The following is an 18294-nucleotide window of genomic DNA, read 5'->3' on the forward strand; positions in this document are numbered from 1 at the left end:
CCTTCACGCGGACGCGGCGGCGCTTGAAGAGGCCCTGGATGGCGGTCTTGTGCTGGGCGAGGCCCGGGGCCGTCGCGTCGTCGATCGCGACCGGCGTGACGTCGTTGATGGAGAGCGCTTCCATGGTCGTCGTGGGCGAATGCGGAAATGGAAGGCAAGCAATGACGTTTGAAGTTGCTTGCCATTTTGACCAATCACAAAATTGGGGCCGGAAATCACTTGTGGCCCGCAGTGTCGAGCCCTTTTTGGCCAATGAGATCGCATGCCACACAATCAATGCAGCTGCATTTTGGCCAATGAGGTGCGATATAGCAGCGCGAAGATCGCGATGGTCACACTAGAATTTTCCTCTTGGTCCGAACGAAGACCAAGTCGTCGTTGGTGGCAAAGACAGAGCAGCTCGCTACCCGAACGCCTACATATACAAGACATCGCCAAGATCTTAGGCTCACTGCAAGCGAACGCGACGAGAGCCGTCAACACGACAGAAAGCACCTGGACAACCTTCAAGACGCTGTAGCACGTCCACGTCGTGGTGTGCTCGAGTGCTACTTACATGGGTCTGAAGTGGGAACGGAGTAGTACACTGCACTGCTAGTCATCCTGGCTACGTGAAACCGCGCGAGGACTGCGGCGATGGATGGTCAATCGTCGTTGCATTGCCGATTGCCAGTCTCGTGGTGAAGACGCTGCTAGCATAGCAAGGGAAAGCCACGTTCGCGCAGTTTCAGAGTTACCGTATCGCGATCGTTGTCGGGATTGAAACAGAGACGAGTCGTTTGGCGTTGTATCGATATATCTCCCTTTGCCTGCTTCGCCATAACCACGACTCGGTCACGCTGGCCTCGCGCCCTCTCCATGGACGACTCCTTTGGTCAAGGAATGTGCACAGAATTGTCGGCTTGTCGAGGATCCCACGCCCCGCGATAGTATCATATCATAGAGGTCGGCTTTTGGCGCGCAATCGCGGCCGCGTCCTCGGTGTATTAATAATAAATGACATACATTTGTCCAGCTATTTTTCAAAATACGTCTCTCCCAGGCATTTGCGGTGTCCGGTTGAAGTATTCGATTTGAGAGGTTTTTGGCATCTCGCGCAGAGACCGCAGTTTTCGATTCGCCGGCCGCCGATGACGCAGGACATGTCGTCCCGCATCGAGTACTCGGAGAAGTACGTCGACGACACGCATGAGTACAGGTAGACGCCGATGCTCCATGCGCCCAATATGGCCTCATCGTCCTCCTGCTGCTAGACATGTGATCCTGCCCAAAGAGATGGCCCGCAACCTGCCCGATCGCCTCCTCACCGAGAGCGAATGGCGCCAGCTCGGCGTGCAGCAGAGCCGTGGCTGGGTGCACTACGCGATCCATAAGCCGGAGCCGCACATCCTCCTCTTCCGCCGCCCGCTGGGCACGGACCCGACGACCGGCCGCGTCAACTCGATCTTGGAGCGCGAAGCCAAGGAAAAGTACGCTCAAGACATTGGGCAAGGACGTCAGTAAGATAGCCAACATGATTTATACCGTCCATCCTCGCGTCAGCGTCCCATCGCGATCGCGTGCATGGACAAGCGGTCGTACTGTACAATGTGTGTGTTAATAAGATTAGATCGATGCAAGGTACGCGACAATGGGATCGTGGCCGTTGCTTGCTGCCCACGAGATAGCGTCTCGCCAGCCCTCGCGCCGGTGCTGCACGAGAAACGCGACGACATGCAAGTGGCCGTGCGCGGCCGCCATATCGATCGCCAGCGTCGTCGCCCCTTCGTGGCGGTTTGCATGGAGATACGCAACAACGTGCAAATGCCCGTTCCCAGCCGCTTGGTCCATCGCCCGCGACGTACATCCTTCCGACCGGTGAGTGTGCAGAAAGGTCACCATGTCGAGGTGGCCGCTGCCGGCGGCGCTGTCCATCGCGTCACGCGTGCAGCCTTCGGTCCGGTTCGTGTGCAGGAAGCGAACGATGTCCATGTGCCCGTTCGCGCACGCGCGGTCCATGGCCGATGTCGTGCACCCTTCGCTTCGATGGGCATGCAAGAACTGAACAATGTCAAGGTAGCCACGCCCGGCAGCGCAGTCCATCGCATACGTCGACGCGCTGAGGCCATGGTCGTGGAGGTAGCGGACCATCGGGAGGTGCCCGCTTTCTGCCGCGAGATCCAGCGTGTGCTCGGTCCAGCTCTTGGTGCCTTGGGCGTAGAGATACGTGACAAGGTCGAGGTGGCCGCTGCTCACCGCCATGTTGAGCGCATTCGGCGAGCAGCGCAGGTTCGGGAGGTGCAGCGTGAGGTACTTGACCGCGTCCAAGTGGCCGAGGTGCACAATGTGGTCGAGCACGTCCGGCGTCAAGATCTCGGGATGGCACAAGACAAGTCGCTGGAGGAGGCGGAGACCTTTCGCGAGCTCGAGCGCGGCGACGAGGAAGCTCGTGCGGGCGTGGATGCGCTTGGCGCGCCAGTCGCGGAGGATCGGGCGGACCTCGCGGTACAAGCCGCCCTGGAAGGATGCGATGGTCGAGAGGAGCTCGCGGCTCAGAAGCACGTCGCTGCTGCCTGCCATCGTGCTTGTGCAGAAATGCCACCACCTGCGGGACCTGGTCGCCGTCAAGTTCGAACTTCGATTTCTCGCCTGCACACAGGCGTGGCACGCGAAGTTGCCGTTGGGCCTTCGAGGCGCATTCTATGTCACGGCTTCGACGCTCGAATAAGGCTGCACGTTCGGGGAGCTCGCCTCGCCCTCGCCCTCGGCCTTGGTCATGCAAGACACGCCGTGGCTAGCCGACCGCCCCGACGGTGATGCTGATAGCGCGTCGCCTGTTAATTTCCGATTTGCTGATAGCACGCGCTGATAGCTGTGTGTATGCTACCGTAGGTACCACCCGCGAGGAATTCTCAATTCCACCCCAAGAAGATGGTGGGCTTGAAGCATCTTTGCTTGGACGAGGACGGACGATCAATGCAAGGACGTGCATGAAAGTTGCTGCTAGTAGGGCACACTACGGTTTTCAGTACGTTGGTTTGGATGGGCTTGTTGAACCACAAGTGGATGGGGCGACGCTAATGCGGCACCTCTACTGCCTCAACGACGAGCCTCCGTGCAATACCGTCGTACCTTTCCTACGTTGTTTTCTGCGCCCGAGATTCCAGTCAAGTCGTTGGATTCATGTGCAGACGCATGCCTCCACCCGCCACCCGTTCTATTGGCTTTGACGTCACCAGTCACCACTCGCCGTGTCATCAATCAGCAAGACCAACAGAACGTGCAAATGATATCAACGGTCGTTGTATGGGCGGCCGATGATATATGCCGTGCATAAGCCGCAGCAGCAACGACATGGTGGGAAAGCATTCTTCCACCAGTAAGCTAGCGACCAAGTCGTTGGGGACGAGTCGTCACAACCAAGGTTGCCGCCCTTCGCGCCGCGTTCTTGACCAAGCTGCGAATCCAACACTCGCTGGTGCCCGAGCGACGAGCAACCAGTGCGTCATAGCCGCAAGTGGCCAGTTTCATTCGACGTGATCCAATTGGCACCACAACTTGATTAATCTATTGATAGAGAGAGACTCACTTCAACGGAGCTACTGGTAGTAAAACTTGAAGGAGGCTCGGCAGTGCTCTAACTACCGGTACACGTAGAACGACAGTCGTGCAATCGCCTCGTGCATCGATCGCTGGGTCTCAGCAGGCAGCCCCTTCCTCTTCGGCTCCACCCATAGCTTGGCCCATTTCTCCCTCGTCCCCACTCGGTCCCCTTTCCTAGCAGTCCCGTACGCTTTGAGATATCAACGTATCGAGTCGAGCCCTACCCCTTGTGGCGCCCGCGTAAAACCGGCGGCGACGTACTTAAGTACGCGGAATTTGCGCAACTCTTCGTTTCTGTATGCGCTGGCGGCCGCGCCGACGGGGGCACTTAACGCAGCATCGCGCGCGCCTTGGGCGACCGACGGCGCTGCGCGTGGCGGCGCGGCGCCGGCGCGGCCGAGGATGGGCCAAATAGTATAGTCAATTGTATGGTATAGAGAGGCGCAGAGTAAAAAAAGTCACTGGCTCACAGGTCTGTGAAAGAGAAGAAGTCAGAAGTATGGAAGAGAAGCTGGTCGTCGTCTGCCTCCTCGTGGGCACGGGCAAGAAGGAGGGCCCGTTCGTCGTCGTGACGTCGACGTCGGACCTCGTCGGCGAGCTGAAGCAGGCCATCCTGCGCGAGAAGCCGCGGACCTTTGGCGACCTTGAGGCCGACGAGCTCGTGCTCTACCGCTGCCGCAACGTCCAGCCGCTCGACGCCAACATTTTGCAAAAGCTGGAAAAGCCTGCCGCGCAGATCGTGCTGCAGATGCAAGTGGGCGGCCTCGTCGAGGAGATGACGGTCTTCTCCAAGCTGCGCAAGTACTTTGAAGTGCGTCCGGAAGACGAGCGGATTCACATCCTCGTCAAGCTGCCGATGGCCGCCGTGTCCAAGGTCGCCGCCGCCCGCACGACACGCATGACCAGCATCAGCATCGACAAAAAGATCATCGGTACAACACGAGTGACTCTGCCACAAGCGTCTCACAGGCATGTATGTAGCTGGTGTCGACACGGACGAAGAGCGAGCGATGGCCCGCATGGTCGCGCCGTCACCGTCAGCGTCCATGGCCATGCAAGAGCCCAAGAAGCGTGGCGCGGGCAAGCGGCTCACGGACAAGGAGCGCATGGAGATCCTCCAAGTCATCGAAACCGGCACCAAAGTCACCCACGTCGAGCTCGCGCTCCGGTATGGCATCTCCGAGTCGGCGATCCGCAAGCTGCGCAAGAATAAGAGCGAGGTCCAGAAGCGCTACATGCTCGGGAACAAGCACGTGCGGGACTTACGCCAGCGCGGCTCGAAGCTCGGGAACGCAGCCTTTGAGGACGAGCTGTACCGCGTCATCTTTGACTTGCAGTCGCACGAGTCGCGCATGAGCTCCACCTTTGTGCGCAAGAAGGCGCTCGAGATCGCGCCCAAGTACAACATGGTCGCGTTCAAGGCCAGCGCCGGTTGGTACCGTCGGTTTTGCTCCCGGTACCACCTCAACCCGGGCAACACGACTGCGCTGCAGCTGCAGGCGCTCGTGGACGAGGTCGCGGGCGAAGACGCGGTCCAAGCCGCCGTCCAAGCGCAGCAGCATCTGATCAACATGCAGATGATGGAGATGCAGTCGCACCATTTGCATGCGCACATGGTGCACGACGTCAACGCGAGCTTGACGATGGACCCGTCCGGCGACATGGACCCCCGGCACGAGACAGTCATTTAGGTCGACGGCCCGTTTTGGTAGGAGACAGCAGCAAGGCGTATCTATAGTTATGTATTACTATTGTGTGTTTACATCGGTGCCCATCGCGTTCTTAGTCGTCAAAGTTCCACGTGCCACGGACCGTGACCGCGCCCGTGTCGTGGAGGTCGGCCTCGGCCGCGAGGACTTCTTCCGGCGTCTTCTTGATCAAGTTGACCTGGCTCGCCTCCTTCTCCTGGTCCTACGACAGCGTGAGCACGAACGTGCGAGCTATCGCTACCAATTCGCCCATGATGACAATGTTTTCGCCGCTACATCATTTGCATGAGGTCCACGACGCGGAAGAGCGTGCTACCGAATGATGTAGAGCCCCAACGGGATATCGCAGTACGTGTTGCCGACGACGTGGCGCTCGCATGTGTCTTGCAGAACAATGTTGGCTACATACGCATCGTGAGGCCACGAGGTGGCGGAAGCGGTTGCGCACAATATTGGTCAAAGCTGCGGAAGACGCCGACGAGGTGGCGGCCGTCGCGCAGGACGACGAGCATCTGCTCTACGTAGCGCATGCGCCATGGTCAGTAGCCTCCTTCCATGGGCGCATAGGCACGTCGCATCGTACTGTCGAGGAGCTCGGTCATGCTCGTGACGCCGGGGAACTGGTTCATGCTGCTGCTGCCTGCGTCGTTGAAAATCTGCTGCCCACCTCGAAAACGCCACGCGCTCCGTAAAGTTCGCATTGTACACTATTTTACCCATGTAGCATGAAATCGTGTGGAGTCCATGCAACTCAACCCTAAAATAGTGTCGTTTGGCGAGGATGGCACGGCCGTCGAGGCAAAGGACCTTGGGCTCGCACATGCACCAGGACGTCTTGGCTCTATGAAAGCTCACTTGCGCGTATGCATTGCGATGGAGATGCCAGCCTTCCTCGCATGCGTGCTATCCTGTTTGTCATCTGTCAATTCACACTATTTCACGCGAGCCACAGGAAAGCGAGCAGTGGATTTTGCAAGCATCGACCGACCAGCCATCATGGCCGACGAGATGATGGTACGTCCTACCGCGACGCGGCTCAATGCTTCATGCTCGAGTAGATCATGCGGTTCATCCGCCCCATTTACGACGCCATCGACAACCGCCAGTACAAGAACGCCATCAAGCTCTGCAACCAGAAGAAGGTGTGCGACATCGACCTCGTCCAGGTGCTCCAGGCGCACTGCCTCGAGCGCATTGGCAAGGTCGACGACGCGCTCCGCATCGTTCGCCGTATCGCGCTCAAGAAGCCGACCGAAGAGACGATTCTGAGCACGATGCAGCTCGTCTTCAAGCTCTGCGGCGCTGCCAACGAGATGCTGCCCGTCTACGAGAACGCGGCCGCGGTCCAGCCGTTGAACGAAGAGGTCCAAGCGCAGCTCTTCCAGACGTACGCGCGGTCGCTCTTGCTTCCCAAGCAGCAGCAACTCGGCTTCAAGATGTACAAGGCGTTCAACAAGCTCCAATACGTCGGTAGGGTCTACTACATCCTCTGTCCTCCTCCTCCTCCTCCTCATGATCATCGTCTTGTCTAGGCTGGGCGTGCTTGAGCATGCTGCTGCAAGTGACCATCGAAAAGTCGTTGCCGATGAAGATGCTGCCGCTCGCCGACAAGATGCTGGCGAAAGCCCTCCGCGACCATCCGTCCGAAGCCAACGGCGAGGCCGTGTCGCTGCTGGTGCTCTTGCTGCAAGCCCAAGGCAAGGCGAATGAAGCCATGGACGCATTTACCGAGTTCATCCACGTCCTGGACACGGACGACGCGGTGACGACCAAGCCCCGCGCCCTCGAAGGCGACGGCGTCCCGGAGGACGAGATCGAGCTCGGCCCCATGCAAGCCATCGACCGCCTCGTGCTCGAAGCTGGCCTGGCCAAGGACGTCGGTGACCTCGAACGGTGCGCGGCTGTCTACAAGACGCTGCTGACAAAGTACAACGCCGACGACTGGGCGTTCTGGCTCGGCTATATCGAATCGGCCAAGTCGCCAGAAATCGTGCTGCCCGTGATCACGTCGCTCCAGAAGGAGCATGGCAGCCGGCTCCGTGGCCCGCACTTGGCCGAAATCGAGCTGCACTTTCAGCAAGCCGCGCCTGCGGACACGCTGCTGCCGCTTCTCCTTGGGTACATGGAGCGCTTCGCGAGCAAGAGTTGCTGCTTTACCGATCTGCAGCGCTACTTCAGTACGCTTCCATCCGGCGCGCGCACGGCGTTGGTGGCATCGATCTCGACCGCGCTCTCGACGACACTGACGGCCACCGACATTCCTGGCGCAACGCTCGAGTTTCGCAAGAGCCTGCTCTCGCGCAAGACGCTCCGGTTCCTTGGCGAGGACGCGCGCCTCCCTCCAAGCGACCTGATCGCGAAAGCGAACGCATACCTCGCCGAGTACGAGGCCGCCCAGTGGCTCAACGAAGCCAAGGTCGGCGGGCAGCGCGAGGTGCAGGTCACGGACGATCTGCTCTTGCTCGCCGTGCACTTGCTCTTGGACGCGTACCACGTCCAGTCCTCAATCGACCTTTTGGTGCAGGCGGCAGCGGCGCTCGAGCTCGGCTTGCGCCGCAGTGCGTACAATTTCCAGATGAAGATGCTGCTCTGCCGCGTGTATGCGCTGCTTGGCGCGGGCGACGCCGTCCTACATCGCTACAAAGAGCTCGACGTCAAGCAGATCCAGCTCGACTCGCTCTCGCACCTTGTGCTCGACGGCCTCTTTGGTTTGCACATGGACAAGGACGGTCTTCGCCTCTGCGAAGCGATCCGCAACCTGCACAAGACCACGGCGCGCGACACGCCCGAGTTTATTGGCCGCGCGTACCGTCTCGGCGTCTACTCCAAGGCCCAAGACATGACGTCCTTCTTGCTCAGCAAGATGCGCGTGTCCGAGATGCTAGCGCTCGCGACGGCCGAGCTCGCGCACGCGCAGCTCCTCACGGCGTGCTCGTCGGCGACCTATCTCCACGGCCACCTCGGCGACCCGTCGCTGCAGACCGAGCTCGACGAGCTGCTGTCTCCGGAGAAGACGCTCTCGGCCAACCACCACCGCGAAGTTGAAGTCACGTGGACAGCACCGATTAAGACGGTACGCTAAAAAGAGGCTCGACACCCTGGACGCAGTGCGGACCTTGTAGGACGGCGCGTACCTCTTTGCCGCTGCTGGCGTCTCGAGCTGCGACCGGACCCGCGACAGCACGAGCCTCCGTGCGTGGCTCGAGCTGCGCGCGGTCGTGCCCAAGCTTTTGGCGGCTGCGCTCGACGCCTCGCCCGAGGTAGACACCTCCATATATTCCAGTGCTCTATGAACGATGACGATGGTAGACGGCCACGTATATCGCAACATTGCAGCGCCTTCTCAGTGTGCTCTCGGATCCGTCCATGACGGCCGAGTGGCAACTCGTCGCCGAGGCGTCGCATGCGCTGGAGGCTGTGGTCGCGAGCGACCTCCCGCGCGCCAAGGCCGCGCTGGACCGTCTCGCGTTGGTGATCCCGACAGTGACGACGCTGCAACTGCAAGCGGTCGACGGTGTGGTCGCAGCCCATGCACTCTCGAAGGCATCGATCTTCCTGCGTGACGTGGTTCCGTACAGCTCGATGCTGCTCTCGGTGGCCATGAAGCTCTTGAAGCCCAAGAAGAAGACCAAGGATCCGGTCCAGAAGGACGTCTCGGAGCTACTGCGTCAGCTCGTGCTCAAGATGACGACGCTGCTGACCGCAGGCGACAAGGCGCTGCGCCAAGTGCACGTCCGTGTGGATGGCGACGCGGCGGTCAAGGACAAGGTCGAGTCGGCGCAAAAGGCGACGCTGGAGCGCCTCTCCAAGACGATTGCGGACCGCGTCGCGTTCCTGCGGTCGTTGTAGGCGCAGAGACAGAGTGCGAACTAGCATATTTGGCCGCGGTTAAAGGACTCACACAACGACTCTACTGCTGCTGCTTGGCCTTCCAGTCTCTGTAGCACGCCTCCATGGCCGCCTGCTCCTTACGGCAGAGCTTGAGCTCGTGCCAGTTCTTGTCCATGGCGTTCTTGTACGCCGTGTACGACGGCCCGCAGTGGGTCTCAAGCGTGCGGAGCGTCTTGAGCACGCACGTGGTGACGGCTTCGCCCGGGATCAAGCACGCGCGGGGGTTCTCGTCCTTGCTCTTGCAGACAAGGAAGGCCTTGTTCACGCCCGCGCACTCCTTCCCGAAGATCGGCGCCGCGCACGTCAAGGCGGTCGAGTCGGTCGACGGGGCGTTCGAGCTCATTCGGTCGCCACCACAAAAAATAGGTCTCTGGGTGAAATCCGACCAGCCAATCCCCTGCCACAATGCATCTTTTCACATACCCGTCGTATGTAATAGCCTCTTGTTTCGTATCTATACTACCCCTCATAACGTATATTTGCAGACCTTGACCAAGGCTTGGAAGGGAGGTACTCTGTCGAGGTCCTCTGCGATGCAACGGTGATGGTTACACAGTGCTGCAAGGCGCTGCTGGAGAAGAATGGATTCCTCTCCAGCCGAGCCGAGCTGAATTTGCTTGTCCGCTCGACGTGTAAAACTCAAAATGAACCAAGTAGGAATTCAAACGTTGGATTGCTGAATTTGGAAATGTATGCTGGCTCTTTGATTCTTTGCTCGACGGTGTACTTGGTACGGACGACGTCTCGTGCTGAGAATGGAACGCAATCTCCTGCGTGTCCTTGATTGCATTGTTTAAACGAGCGAATCGGAGGGAGACGCCTGCGGCCAGACCTGCGCCCATGACTCTCTCCGACCAGTGCGTTGTAGCATAGAAAGGCGAATGGCGTTTATTCCCTTGGTGCCGAGTCCGTAGCAAGCTGATCCGGCAAGGCAAAGTGGTCGTGTTGCTTTTGGTTGCCGGCGACGGTTCAAGATCTCGTCCGCAGGTACGTTTTCCGGATACGATGCAAGCATTCCGGATAATGTACTGTCCATGTGACACAACGGCCACTTCAAAGATCGATACGCCGCTCGAACGTCTCTGCCACGATGGCCATGCGCTTTGACAACCAGTGCGACGGCCTCGCCGCCGACACGCGATCGAGCTCGCTCGTTGCCGATAAGAAGGGCCACTCCATGGCAGCCTCGCCCGAAGCAGATGACGCCAACCAAGACGACGACGACGTCGAGGCGACGCATGTCGAGTACGATGACGACGAGGAGTACAAGATGGCGACGACGACGATGCTGATGATGGCCTTGAAGGCAAGGACTTTGCCATGTTCAAGGTGCTGGTCGTGGGCATGGCGAAGAGCGGGAAGACGAGCCTCATTCGCCGCTTCGTGCATGGCACGTTTGCCGACATTTACAAGACGACGGTCGGCGCCGACTACAGCGACAAGACGATCGCCATCGACGACACCTTGGACGTGTGCCTCCAGATCTGGGACATTGCCGGCCAAGACCGGTTCGCGCACCTCACGCGGCGGTACTTTGCCGCAGCCGACGCCGCGGTCATTGTGTGCGACATCACGAGCGAGCCGACGATCGCCGCGGTCGTCGACTGGAAGCGCGAGCTCGACACGTGCTGCGGGGCGCAAGGAGCATCGACGCCCTTTCCCGTCTTGCTCGTCGCCAACAAGTGCGATCTGCTTCTCGACGTGCCCCAAGCGCTCGAGTCGGGCGTTGCCATTCAAAAGATGGTCACGACCACCGGCATTGAAGACTGGTTCCGCGTCTCCGCCAAGAGCGGCGAGAAGGTCGACGAGGCAATGGACCTTCTCGTCAAGCGCATGGTGGAGCGCCATCGCGCCAAGCAAGCCAGCGAAGAGGAGCACGAAGCTGCGATTGAAGACAAGCTCGCCGCCGTGAGCAGTAGTGACATCATCCGCCTCGATGCCGCATCGACGGGTGCTCCACCGCCGTTCAGCAGCGGTCGTTGCGACTGCAATTAGCCACATCCTTTGTTGCGCCTCCTCCTATACGTCTACCCTCGTACGTCGTGTCCACCAATAATTACATCCTCTTGACACTCCATGGTGTCGGCTTGCGCACGCTCCTGCCACGTCGGTTGCAATGCAAAGTGGCAATGTGACGACGCGCCCGTCATCGACCACTGCGCCAATCGCAGCGAAGCGATCTTCTACATTCCGTGTGGTGGCGGAAACGGAGATGGCGGGAAGGATGGCCGAGGGAACTTCCCTCTTTGCCCATGTGCGAGTGACTTGCACATGGGTCGTACCGCTCCCCAATCGGTTCGGTGCCGTACAATAGCAGGCTTCGTCCGCTCGTCCTTGGCGGCCAGCCGTACCGCGGTGGCCTTGCCGCTGTTGCTGTCGTCCAAGCTGCATCCTCTGGCGTCATCCTGCTGCGCTGCTGGGCATCGGGCGGCTGCTTCCAAGGGCTGCCAAAAAGCCCATTTCGGCATACAAAGAGCCAGTCAAAATTGCACTTGGGGCCGTTATCTGGTATTTTCGCATTGGCAAGACTAACGCCATGTGCCGCATGACGATCTACAAGGGCCTGGGCCTCGACCAGTCGATCCTGCTCGCCGACCTCATCGTGAAGCCCAAGCACAGCATCATCCACCAGAGCTACAGCTGCACCGAGCGCTTCCACAACACGGGCCTGCCGCCGACGCTCAACGCCGATGGCTTTGGCATTGGCTGGTACGCCGAGAAGCTCTACAGCAGCAAGACGCGGCGCAACGAGAACGACGACGAGATGCGGTCGCCCAAGAAGCAGCGCCGCCACTCGGACTCGGTCGACGGCGTCGTCGTGCCGCGCGACCGCGAGTACGAGACACCGTGCGTCTTTACGAGCATCTCGCCGGCGTGGAACAACCGCAACTTGGTGCAGCTCGCCGACAAAGTCAGGTAGACGAACGTTCTTCGTAGTCGACCTCGTTCGCATGGTCGTCGTCTGTAGCTCGCCGCTCTTCTTCGCCCACGTGCGCGCCGCCTCGATCGGGTCGCTCACGTCCGAAACCAACTGCCACCCGTTCACGTTCGACAAGTACCTCTTCATGCACAACGGGTACGAAGACACTGCCCATGGCCACGCAGGCTCATTGCCATGCGCAGCGGCGTCGCCGACTTCAACAAGATCAAGCGCAAGCTTGTCGACCGACTAAGGTGCCACCACTCTACTAATACCCGGCGATCGGTCAAGAACGTGCGTAGCGACGTGGCGTACGACATGATCCGCGGCAGCACCGACTCGGAGCACTGGTAATACGTCTCACTATTACCTGCGAGTCCTAACGTTGGGCTAGCTTTGCGCTGTACCTCACGGAGCTCGAGAAGCTCGGGCCGCTCGAAGGCGTCTTCACGGGCAAGGAGATGCGCCACGCCATGTTCAACACGATCAAAATCCTCAACGCCCTCTCCCGGTACTACCGCTGCAGCGCTGTAACGATCGTCCACATCGTTCGAGTGTAGGGAAGCCGAGATCACGGAGCCGTCGTTGCTCAACTTTGCCGTCACGGACGGTGACACGCTCATTGCGTACGATGACGCTGTGATGTCATGACGGCTCACGCATCCTATTAGGACGCGCTACGTCAACGTCGCGTCGTCGGGGGCCGCGTCACTCTACTTTTCGTCCGGGTCGCGCTGGATCCGGTCGGTGGAGCGTCCGAAGGAATACATCATGCAGCGTGTACGCCCGATGCGATCTAAGAGGTCCTCTCACGCCGATGGTGGGATGTAGCACAACAAGGAAGAGAAGGTGTTTGTCATGGCGTCCGAGCGCTTGTCCAACGAACCTGGCGACTGGCTCGAGGTGCGATTCTTGGATCTTGGTTTGTGTACTCGAATTGGACTCCTCAGGTGCCCAAGAATGCCATTGTGACCGTCTCGGCCGAAATGAACATCCAAATCTGCCCCATCAAGAGCCTCCTCGACGACGAGATCGAGCCCGAAGTCACAAAGCTCGAGCCGACCAAAGTGTAATAGTGTCGTTGTCATGGCAGTATTCAATCAATCAATCAAGCGTTGCACTCGTCGATCGTGAGCCAGCTGCCGCTGCACGTAACGCGTCCGCCACGTCATTTTCGTTGCCACAACGGACGCTCCTCCTGCGCACGCCATTATAATAGGATCGATGCAATACATGCATTTGCCGTGCGAAGCAGCGTGGAGCCGACAACCTCATGGCGCCGTCAACGTCCTGGCCGCCGCCGCGGCCACGTTGCCTCGGTACAGCACCGGAATTTGATTGGCGAAAAAGCTTGAAATTCATGGCGCGCAATTCAATGGCGGAAGCGCATCTTAATATGCGTTTTGTATACTGCCGGCGTCGAAATAATAAAAAGGCGGTCGGTATCTTGATTGTGATTGGTAGAAAACATGACGATTACGATTGGCCCTGGATGCCCTGTATAAAATAGCGCGCGCACCGCAAATACCTTGCCATTTGTATGTCCATTGCAATCGAGCCTTTGACGCGAATCGCCATACATCGAGAATATTAAAAACGTCAAAACCCCGATCGCCAGCCGCCGGCCATTTAATTGGTCCGAGCGATGTGGTTGGTGGACGCTAGGGCCCGGGTTGAGCGAGCGCTGGAGCGTGAGCGCTAAAGCCTGGTTTACTTGCTCAATCCTCTTACTAGGTGCGATGCAGCCTCGTCTCCTCCTCCGGCTCATGCGTCCTTCCTGCTGTAGACATGGCTGACGAAATTGCTCTCGCGCGTGAACGCCTCGCCGCCAAGTTCGGCGACGTCCGCACCGGCGGCAAGGGCTCGGTGCGCCGAAAGCACAAGGCGGCGCACAAGCCCGCCCCGGGTGATGACAAGAAGCTCAACGCCGCCCTCAAGAAGCTCGGCGTGACGCCCATGCCGGACGTGAACGAAGTCAACCTCTTCAAGGCCGACGGCCAGGTCATCCACTTTGTCCAGCCCAAGGTCCAGGCCTCGATCGCCTCCAACACGTTCGCTGTCTCGGGCCCTGCCTCGACCAAGTCGCTCCAGGAGTTGCTCCCCGGCATCATCAACCAGTTGGGCCCGGACAACCTTGCCAACTTGAAGCAGATCGCCGAGACGTACACGGCCATGCAGCGCAACGCCCAGGGCCACTCGGCCCTCGACGACGAAGACGATGACGATGTCCCGGACCTCGTCGAGAACTTCGAGGACGTCAGCGAGCAGGATTAAACAAGCCAACCGTTAAAGTAGACTCGCGCATGTAGTAGTCTACCTTCTTCCCGTCTCTAGTACACACGCCGAGCGTGCGCCAGGCTTACGACAACACTTTTTCTTCTTCGTCTTGCTTGTTTCGCCGTGTCATGCTCTATTTGCTTTACCCAATGCGGCGCACCGTGCCGGCAGACCCGTCAAAGTAAAAGTAGTTGCAGAGCGGCTCGTCCTTGAGCGAAATGGCTTTGATGATCTCTTGGCCGAGGATGCCAGCCGTGATAGCACACACGGGCACAACGTCGGCGTGGGCCACCTTGGCCAGCGTCGCGAGCACCTCGGACGAGAAGAAGTCGCGCGCAAGGCCTTGCTGGACGAGCTGGTCGTGGGCGAAGGCAGTGAACGCGGCGGCGACGGCCGGGGACGGGAATGCACCGTGGGCGTCGCAGTAGTCGAGGAGCACTGCATGGTATGTGAGATCGAGGCCACGAGAAGGGATTGTACGTACGTTGGTAGGCGACGTACGGCTCGGGAATGCCCGGGCCTCGCTTCCGCGTCGGCTTCAAGTCGGCCCATCGCACACCGATCGAGGTCGCGAGCGACGGAAACTCAAGTGTGATTGCCGGCGGCGCCTCGGCGTTCTCGACGCCTGCAGGCACGTTGCGCCGATACGTGTGCGTGTTGAGGTCTGCGAAGAAGATGCCCGAGAGCCCAAACGCATGCCCCGCGTAGAACGCAATGTTCTTTTCGCGGCAGATCGCGTCCAAGTGCACCTACGAAGTGCATGAGCCGTGTGACAGACGATGATGGGAGTGCGACCTGGAGCTTGCGCGGAGCCGACATGACGCAGACGACACTAAACGTGCTGAAGAAGTCGGACGGATACTCGGCCAACGGCTTTGTGAGCGCTTCGACCTTGACGAGCGGGTTCAAGTCGCGCACGCTAGCGAGGCAGGCGTCGGCGAGCTACGGTCATACCATGAGCAACTACGTCTATGCATCCGAATCGTACGTTCTGGCCCACATGCTCGGCGCGAAGCAGAAACTGCGACTCGACGTGGTCTTGGGTCACGACGTTGGTGTCATGGAGCGTGACGTTCATGCCCGAGAGCACGAGGTTCTTGGCGAGCTCCGCACCGAGCTGCGTGAGGCCGCTGATGAGCACATGCGAGTTCTGCAGCCGGCGCTGGGCCTCGACGCCCCAGAGGCGCATCTGCCGGTCATAGACAGCTGCTTCCTGCGCCGTGAACTCGACCTCAGGTTCCATCCTTGTCCAAATTGTATTGGCGACCACGGTCGTATCCACGTTCTACTAACAAGGGCGTCGTAGTCTTTATAACGCGCATGTCACACCATTTCTGTGATGTACAGTATTTCACTGTGTCGCAATCTAATTTTAGCAGTTCGCTCGATGCTGCGCGGGACCGAGAACCAGGACGAGTCTTGGCAGCGCCCGTCGACGTCGTCGGGACGCAAGCACCGGCAGAAGCCCAAGACGCCCAAGAAGCAGCCTCTGGCGCCCGAGGTGACCGCGACCGCTCGCGCCAGCCATGCTCACGGCGTCATGTAGCGCTCGACGACGCAGTATGCAGACAAGCTCAATGGGCTCATGTCGACCGAGCGCGACCAGTTAGCCCAGCAGGCGCTTATCGCCGCCGAGAAGGGCAACAAGAAGGCCATGTACTTGCTCTTGCACCAAGGCGTGTCGCCACAACACTGCCTCGGCATGGTGCCGCCTTCATCTCGGCGTCGCTGCAGCCTCATCTATACCTCTGCGTAGCAAGGCTACACGCCGCTGCATCACGCTGCGACGCGCGGGCACTTGGCGATCGCCGAGCTCTTGGTCCAATTCGGCTGGTCACTCAATCAAACCAACAAGGTAGTCCATGGCGACAACGCAGTCATCCCTCGAAACATCATGTAGTTTGGCGAAGCCGCGCTGCACTTGGCGTGCCATGGAGGCCATTTCCATATCGCAGAATTTCTCCTCGACAAAGGCGCCAATGTCAACGCCGTCACCAGCGTACGAGACGACTTTCGTCGACCACATTGAGACGGTCTCTACACCTCCAGCACATAGGACCACGAGACAGCACTCTTTTACGCAGCGCGGAAAGGCCACTTTCGCATCGTGCGCTTGCTGCTGCGGCGAGACGTCGACTGGCGCATCCGGAATCGCTTCGACGACTGCGCCGAGGACGAAGCGACCGACGACCGAACCCGGCACGAGTTTGCTTCCAGTGCGCACCCCATCACTTCCATATGTGCATGACTCATGAGCTCGGTACAGGCAAGGAGGATGCTGACCGGCTCGTTCGAGAGCCGACACATCGACCAGCGAGTACAGCGCATGGTTGTGGCCACAGAATAGACGCGCGTAGGTCCCGAGAGCACGCTCCAAACCAAGCACCGCGAGCATATTTTTTCCTACCTTTCACTCCCGTACGCCTTTTTACAGTGTTTGAAACAGAGTGCTAACTGCTGCTTTGGAGTCTAGGGACCTCAGCCGAGCGTTGCAGGTGTGCTATCGCTGGCAGCGGGCGGCCGACGCTCCGCGGCTCTGGGCGCGCTTCAAGGTATCGCGCTGGGAGCTTTCGTTGAACAAGGCGGTGGGCCTTGGGCTTGTGGCGCCCATGTCAGGGTACCGACCCAAGCAAGCGACGACTCGAAAAGGTCGGCCGTCCACGAGCGGCGCCGAGTTGTTTCCGCACGCGCTCGGGCTCCACGCACTACCTTCGGTGGCCATGTCGTGCTCCAAAGTCGAGAGCCAGCGCCGACCGCAAACGGCAATCGTTGCACCGAGGCCGCTCCTCTCACCCCGCGACTTTTACCACCGATAAAGACTTGCTTTCTAACGTGTCATCAGCCTTTGATGGTGCAAGAAAAGCTCAATCATGGAGGCTCTGCAGGAGACATGTTGTCGGATGGCGCCCGTGTTCTTGGCTTTCGATGCTGGCCACGGCGACGGCTGCAATAGCTGCCGTCACGACATTCGATTGTCTTCGAAGAGCGGTGGTATCGGGTCGTCGCTTTAGCAGGAGCAGCTACAGTGCTTCTACACGCGCTTCGGGTCGCCACCTCGTTCCTTGTACAGGAGCCTGTCGGCATGCAGTGGTGCAGCTCATTCGCCAGTCGAGCGCATTGCAGAGACGCCGGTCTCTGCTGATGAGCCCCACGTCGTACAACGCATCGTCTGCCCTTGCGGTTGGAACCAAGGAAAAAAGTGGCAGGGACAGAAACCAAGTCGATGGCGAGCCGATGCGATCTCGGCTCTCGACATGATGCACTCCAGCCCAACGAGAACGGAAAGCCACGGGGTCTGCGATGGCTGCTAGACAAAAACTTGTACCGTTGATGTTGCCAGGAGCCCATGGTCGTACGGTGCGGTGCGAGATTCCATCAAGTGTTCAGACATCGTGTTTACAGCGGCTATATTAAACGACACGGGTCCGTCCACCTCGGGTATTTCGTCTGTGTCAAGTCTATGGGTGGGGCTTACTTTCGGGCCGCACGACGGTCGGCGCGGGTCGCAGCATGGAAACCCGAGCGGATGGCGGCGACGGAGCGGCTCGAACCGCACTCTTGGCAGTGGACAAAGTGGAGGCGCGAGACGTTGTCGCGCGTCAAGGTCGTGTTGGGGCTGCGGCACATTTGGCACGTGACGTACTCGGTGATGTACTTGCGGAGGAGCGACTCAATGTACTTGGGCACATACCGACCGCGGATGACGAGGCGCTGCGAGCCATCGATCGAGCCTTCCGTGCCGAGCTCCGAGAGCGTAAACTGAAGCACGTGCTCCGGGTTGCGGTGCATCATCTTGCAAATCTCCTGAAAGTTGACCCACAGCGTCTTCTTCGTGCCCACGCGCATGAGCTGCGGCGGCTTCATCGTGTGCTTCGTGCGGTTGCTCAGCCCCGGGTTGAGTTCGTGGAGCTTGTT

At 59.4% G+C, this 18294-nt stretch overlaps 10 protein-coding genes across 10 annotated transcripts in view; 5 read left to right on the plus strand and 5 right to left on the minus strand.

The window, feature by feature from the left end:
- SPRG_19995 (asparaginyl-tRNA synthetase) overlaps nt 1–124 on the minus strand; it is a gene marked incomplete at both ends in the record, with an annotated part of 1694 nt that extends 1570 nt beyond the window's left edge. The window contains one exon of the mRNA XM_012345135.1: nt 8–124. Within this exon, the coding sequence (XP_012200525.1) occupies nt 8–124 (117 nt within the window). The remainder of the gene's footprint in view (nt 1–7) is intronic.
- A 995-nt stretch (nt 125–1119) lies between these two features.
- On the plus strand, nt 1120–1530 carry SPRG_05708 (hypothetical protein). Its single transcript, XM_012344994.1, has 2 exons — nt 1120–1198; nt 1254–1530. The coding sequence occupies exons 1-2, from the start codon at nt 1131–1133 to the stop codon at nt 1501–1503; spliced, it is 318 nt and encodes a 105-aa protein (XP_012200384.1). The 5' UTR covers nt 1120–1130; the 3' UTR covers nt 1504–1530.
- Nucleotides 1531–1605: 75 nt separating this feature from the next.
- On the minus strand, nt 1606–2559 carry SPRG_22172 (hypothetical protein; the record flags this gene model as incomplete). Its single annotated transcript, XM_012345185.1, has 1 exon — nt 1606–2559. One exon carries the CDS (start codon nt 2557–2559, stop codon nt 1606–1608), a length of 954 nt encoding a protein of 317 aa, XP_012200575.1.
- A 1522-nt stretch (nt 2560–4081) lies between these two features.
- SPRG_19996 (hypothetical protein) lies at nt 4082–5273 on the plus strand (the record flags this gene model as incomplete). The annotated part of the gene is made up of 2 exons (XM_012345136.1): nt 4082–4514; nt 4564–5273. 2 exons carry the CDS (start codon nt 4082–4084, stop codon nt 5271–5273), a joined length of 1143 nt encoding a protein of 380 aa, XP_012200526.1.
- Nucleotides 5274–5364: 91 nt separating this feature from the next.
- Nucleotides 5365–5893, minus strand: SPRG_19997 (hypothetical protein; the record flags this gene model as incomplete). The annotated part of the gene is made up of 5 exons (XM_012345137.1): nt 5365–5493; nt 5533–5563; nt 5608–5692; nt 5740–5808; nt 5875–5893. 5 exons carry the CDS (start codon nt 5891–5893, stop codon nt 5365–5367), a joined length of 333 nt encoding a protein of 110 aa, XP_012200527.1.
- Nucleotides 5894–6287: 394 nt separating this feature from the next.
- Nucleotides 6288–9140, plus strand: SPRG_19998 (hypothetical protein; the record flags this gene model as incomplete). Its single annotated transcript, XM_012345138.1, has 5 exons — nt 6288–6305; nt 6350–6761; nt 6824–8364; nt 8414–8551; nt 8601–9140. 5 exons carry the CDS (start codon nt 6288–6290, stop codon nt 9138–9140), a joined length of 2649 nt encoding a protein of 882 aa, XP_012200528.1.
- A 2578-nt stretch (nt 9141–11718) lies between these two features.
- Nucleotides 11719–13175, plus strand: SPRG_19999 (hypothetical protein; the record flags this gene model as incomplete). The annotated part of the gene is made up of 9 exons (XM_012345139.1): nt 11719–12098; nt 12151–12258; nt 12306–12356; nt 12405–12452; nt 12497–12613; nt 12663–12728; nt 12774–12882; nt 12934–13005; nt 13053–13175. 9 exons carry the CDS (start codon nt 11719–11721, stop codon nt 13173–13175), a joined length of 1074 nt encoding a protein of 357 aa, XP_012200529.1.
- Nucleotides 13176–13747: 572 nt separating this feature from the next.
- SPRG_05709 (hypothetical protein) lies at nt 13748–14478 on the plus strand (the record flags this gene model as incomplete). The annotated part of the gene is made up of 3 exons (XM_012344995.1): nt 13748–13752; nt 13793–13836; nt 13889–14478. The coding sequence occupies 3 exons, from the start codon at nt 13748–13750 to the stop codon at nt 14374–14376; spliced, it is 537 nt and encodes a 178-aa protein (XP_012200385.1). The 3' UTR covers nt 14377–14478.
- A 43-nt stretch (nt 14479–14521) lies between these two features.
- On the minus strand, nt 14522–15622 carry SPRG_20000 (hypothetical protein; the record flags this gene model as incomplete). Its single annotated transcript, XM_012345140.1, has 4 exons — nt 14522–14817; nt 14864–15128; nt 15175–15321; nt 15368–15622. The coding sequence occupies 4 exons, from the start codon at nt 15620–15622 to the stop codon at nt 14522–14524; spliced, it is 963 nt and encodes a 320-aa protein (XP_012200530.1).
- A 2228-nt stretch (nt 15623–17850) lies between these two features.
- SPRG_20001 (hypothetical protein) lies at nt 17851–18243 on the minus strand (the record flags this gene model as incomplete). The annotated part of the gene is made up of 1 exon (XM_012345141.1): nt 17851–18243. The coding sequence occupies one exon, from the start codon at nt 18241–18243 to the stop codon at nt 17851–17853; it is 393 nt and encodes a 130-aa protein (XP_012200531.1).
- Nucleotides 18244–18294: the final 51 nt, after the last annotated feature.

This window comes from Saprolegnia parasitica (assembly GCF_000151545.1).
Source record: "Saprolegnia parasitica CBS 223.65 unplaced genomic scaffold supercont2.21, whole genome shotgun sequence".
Taxonomy (NCBI): domain Eukaryota; phylum Oomycota; class Saprolegniomycetes; order Saprolegniales; family Saprolegniaceae; genus Saprolegnia; species Saprolegnia parasitica.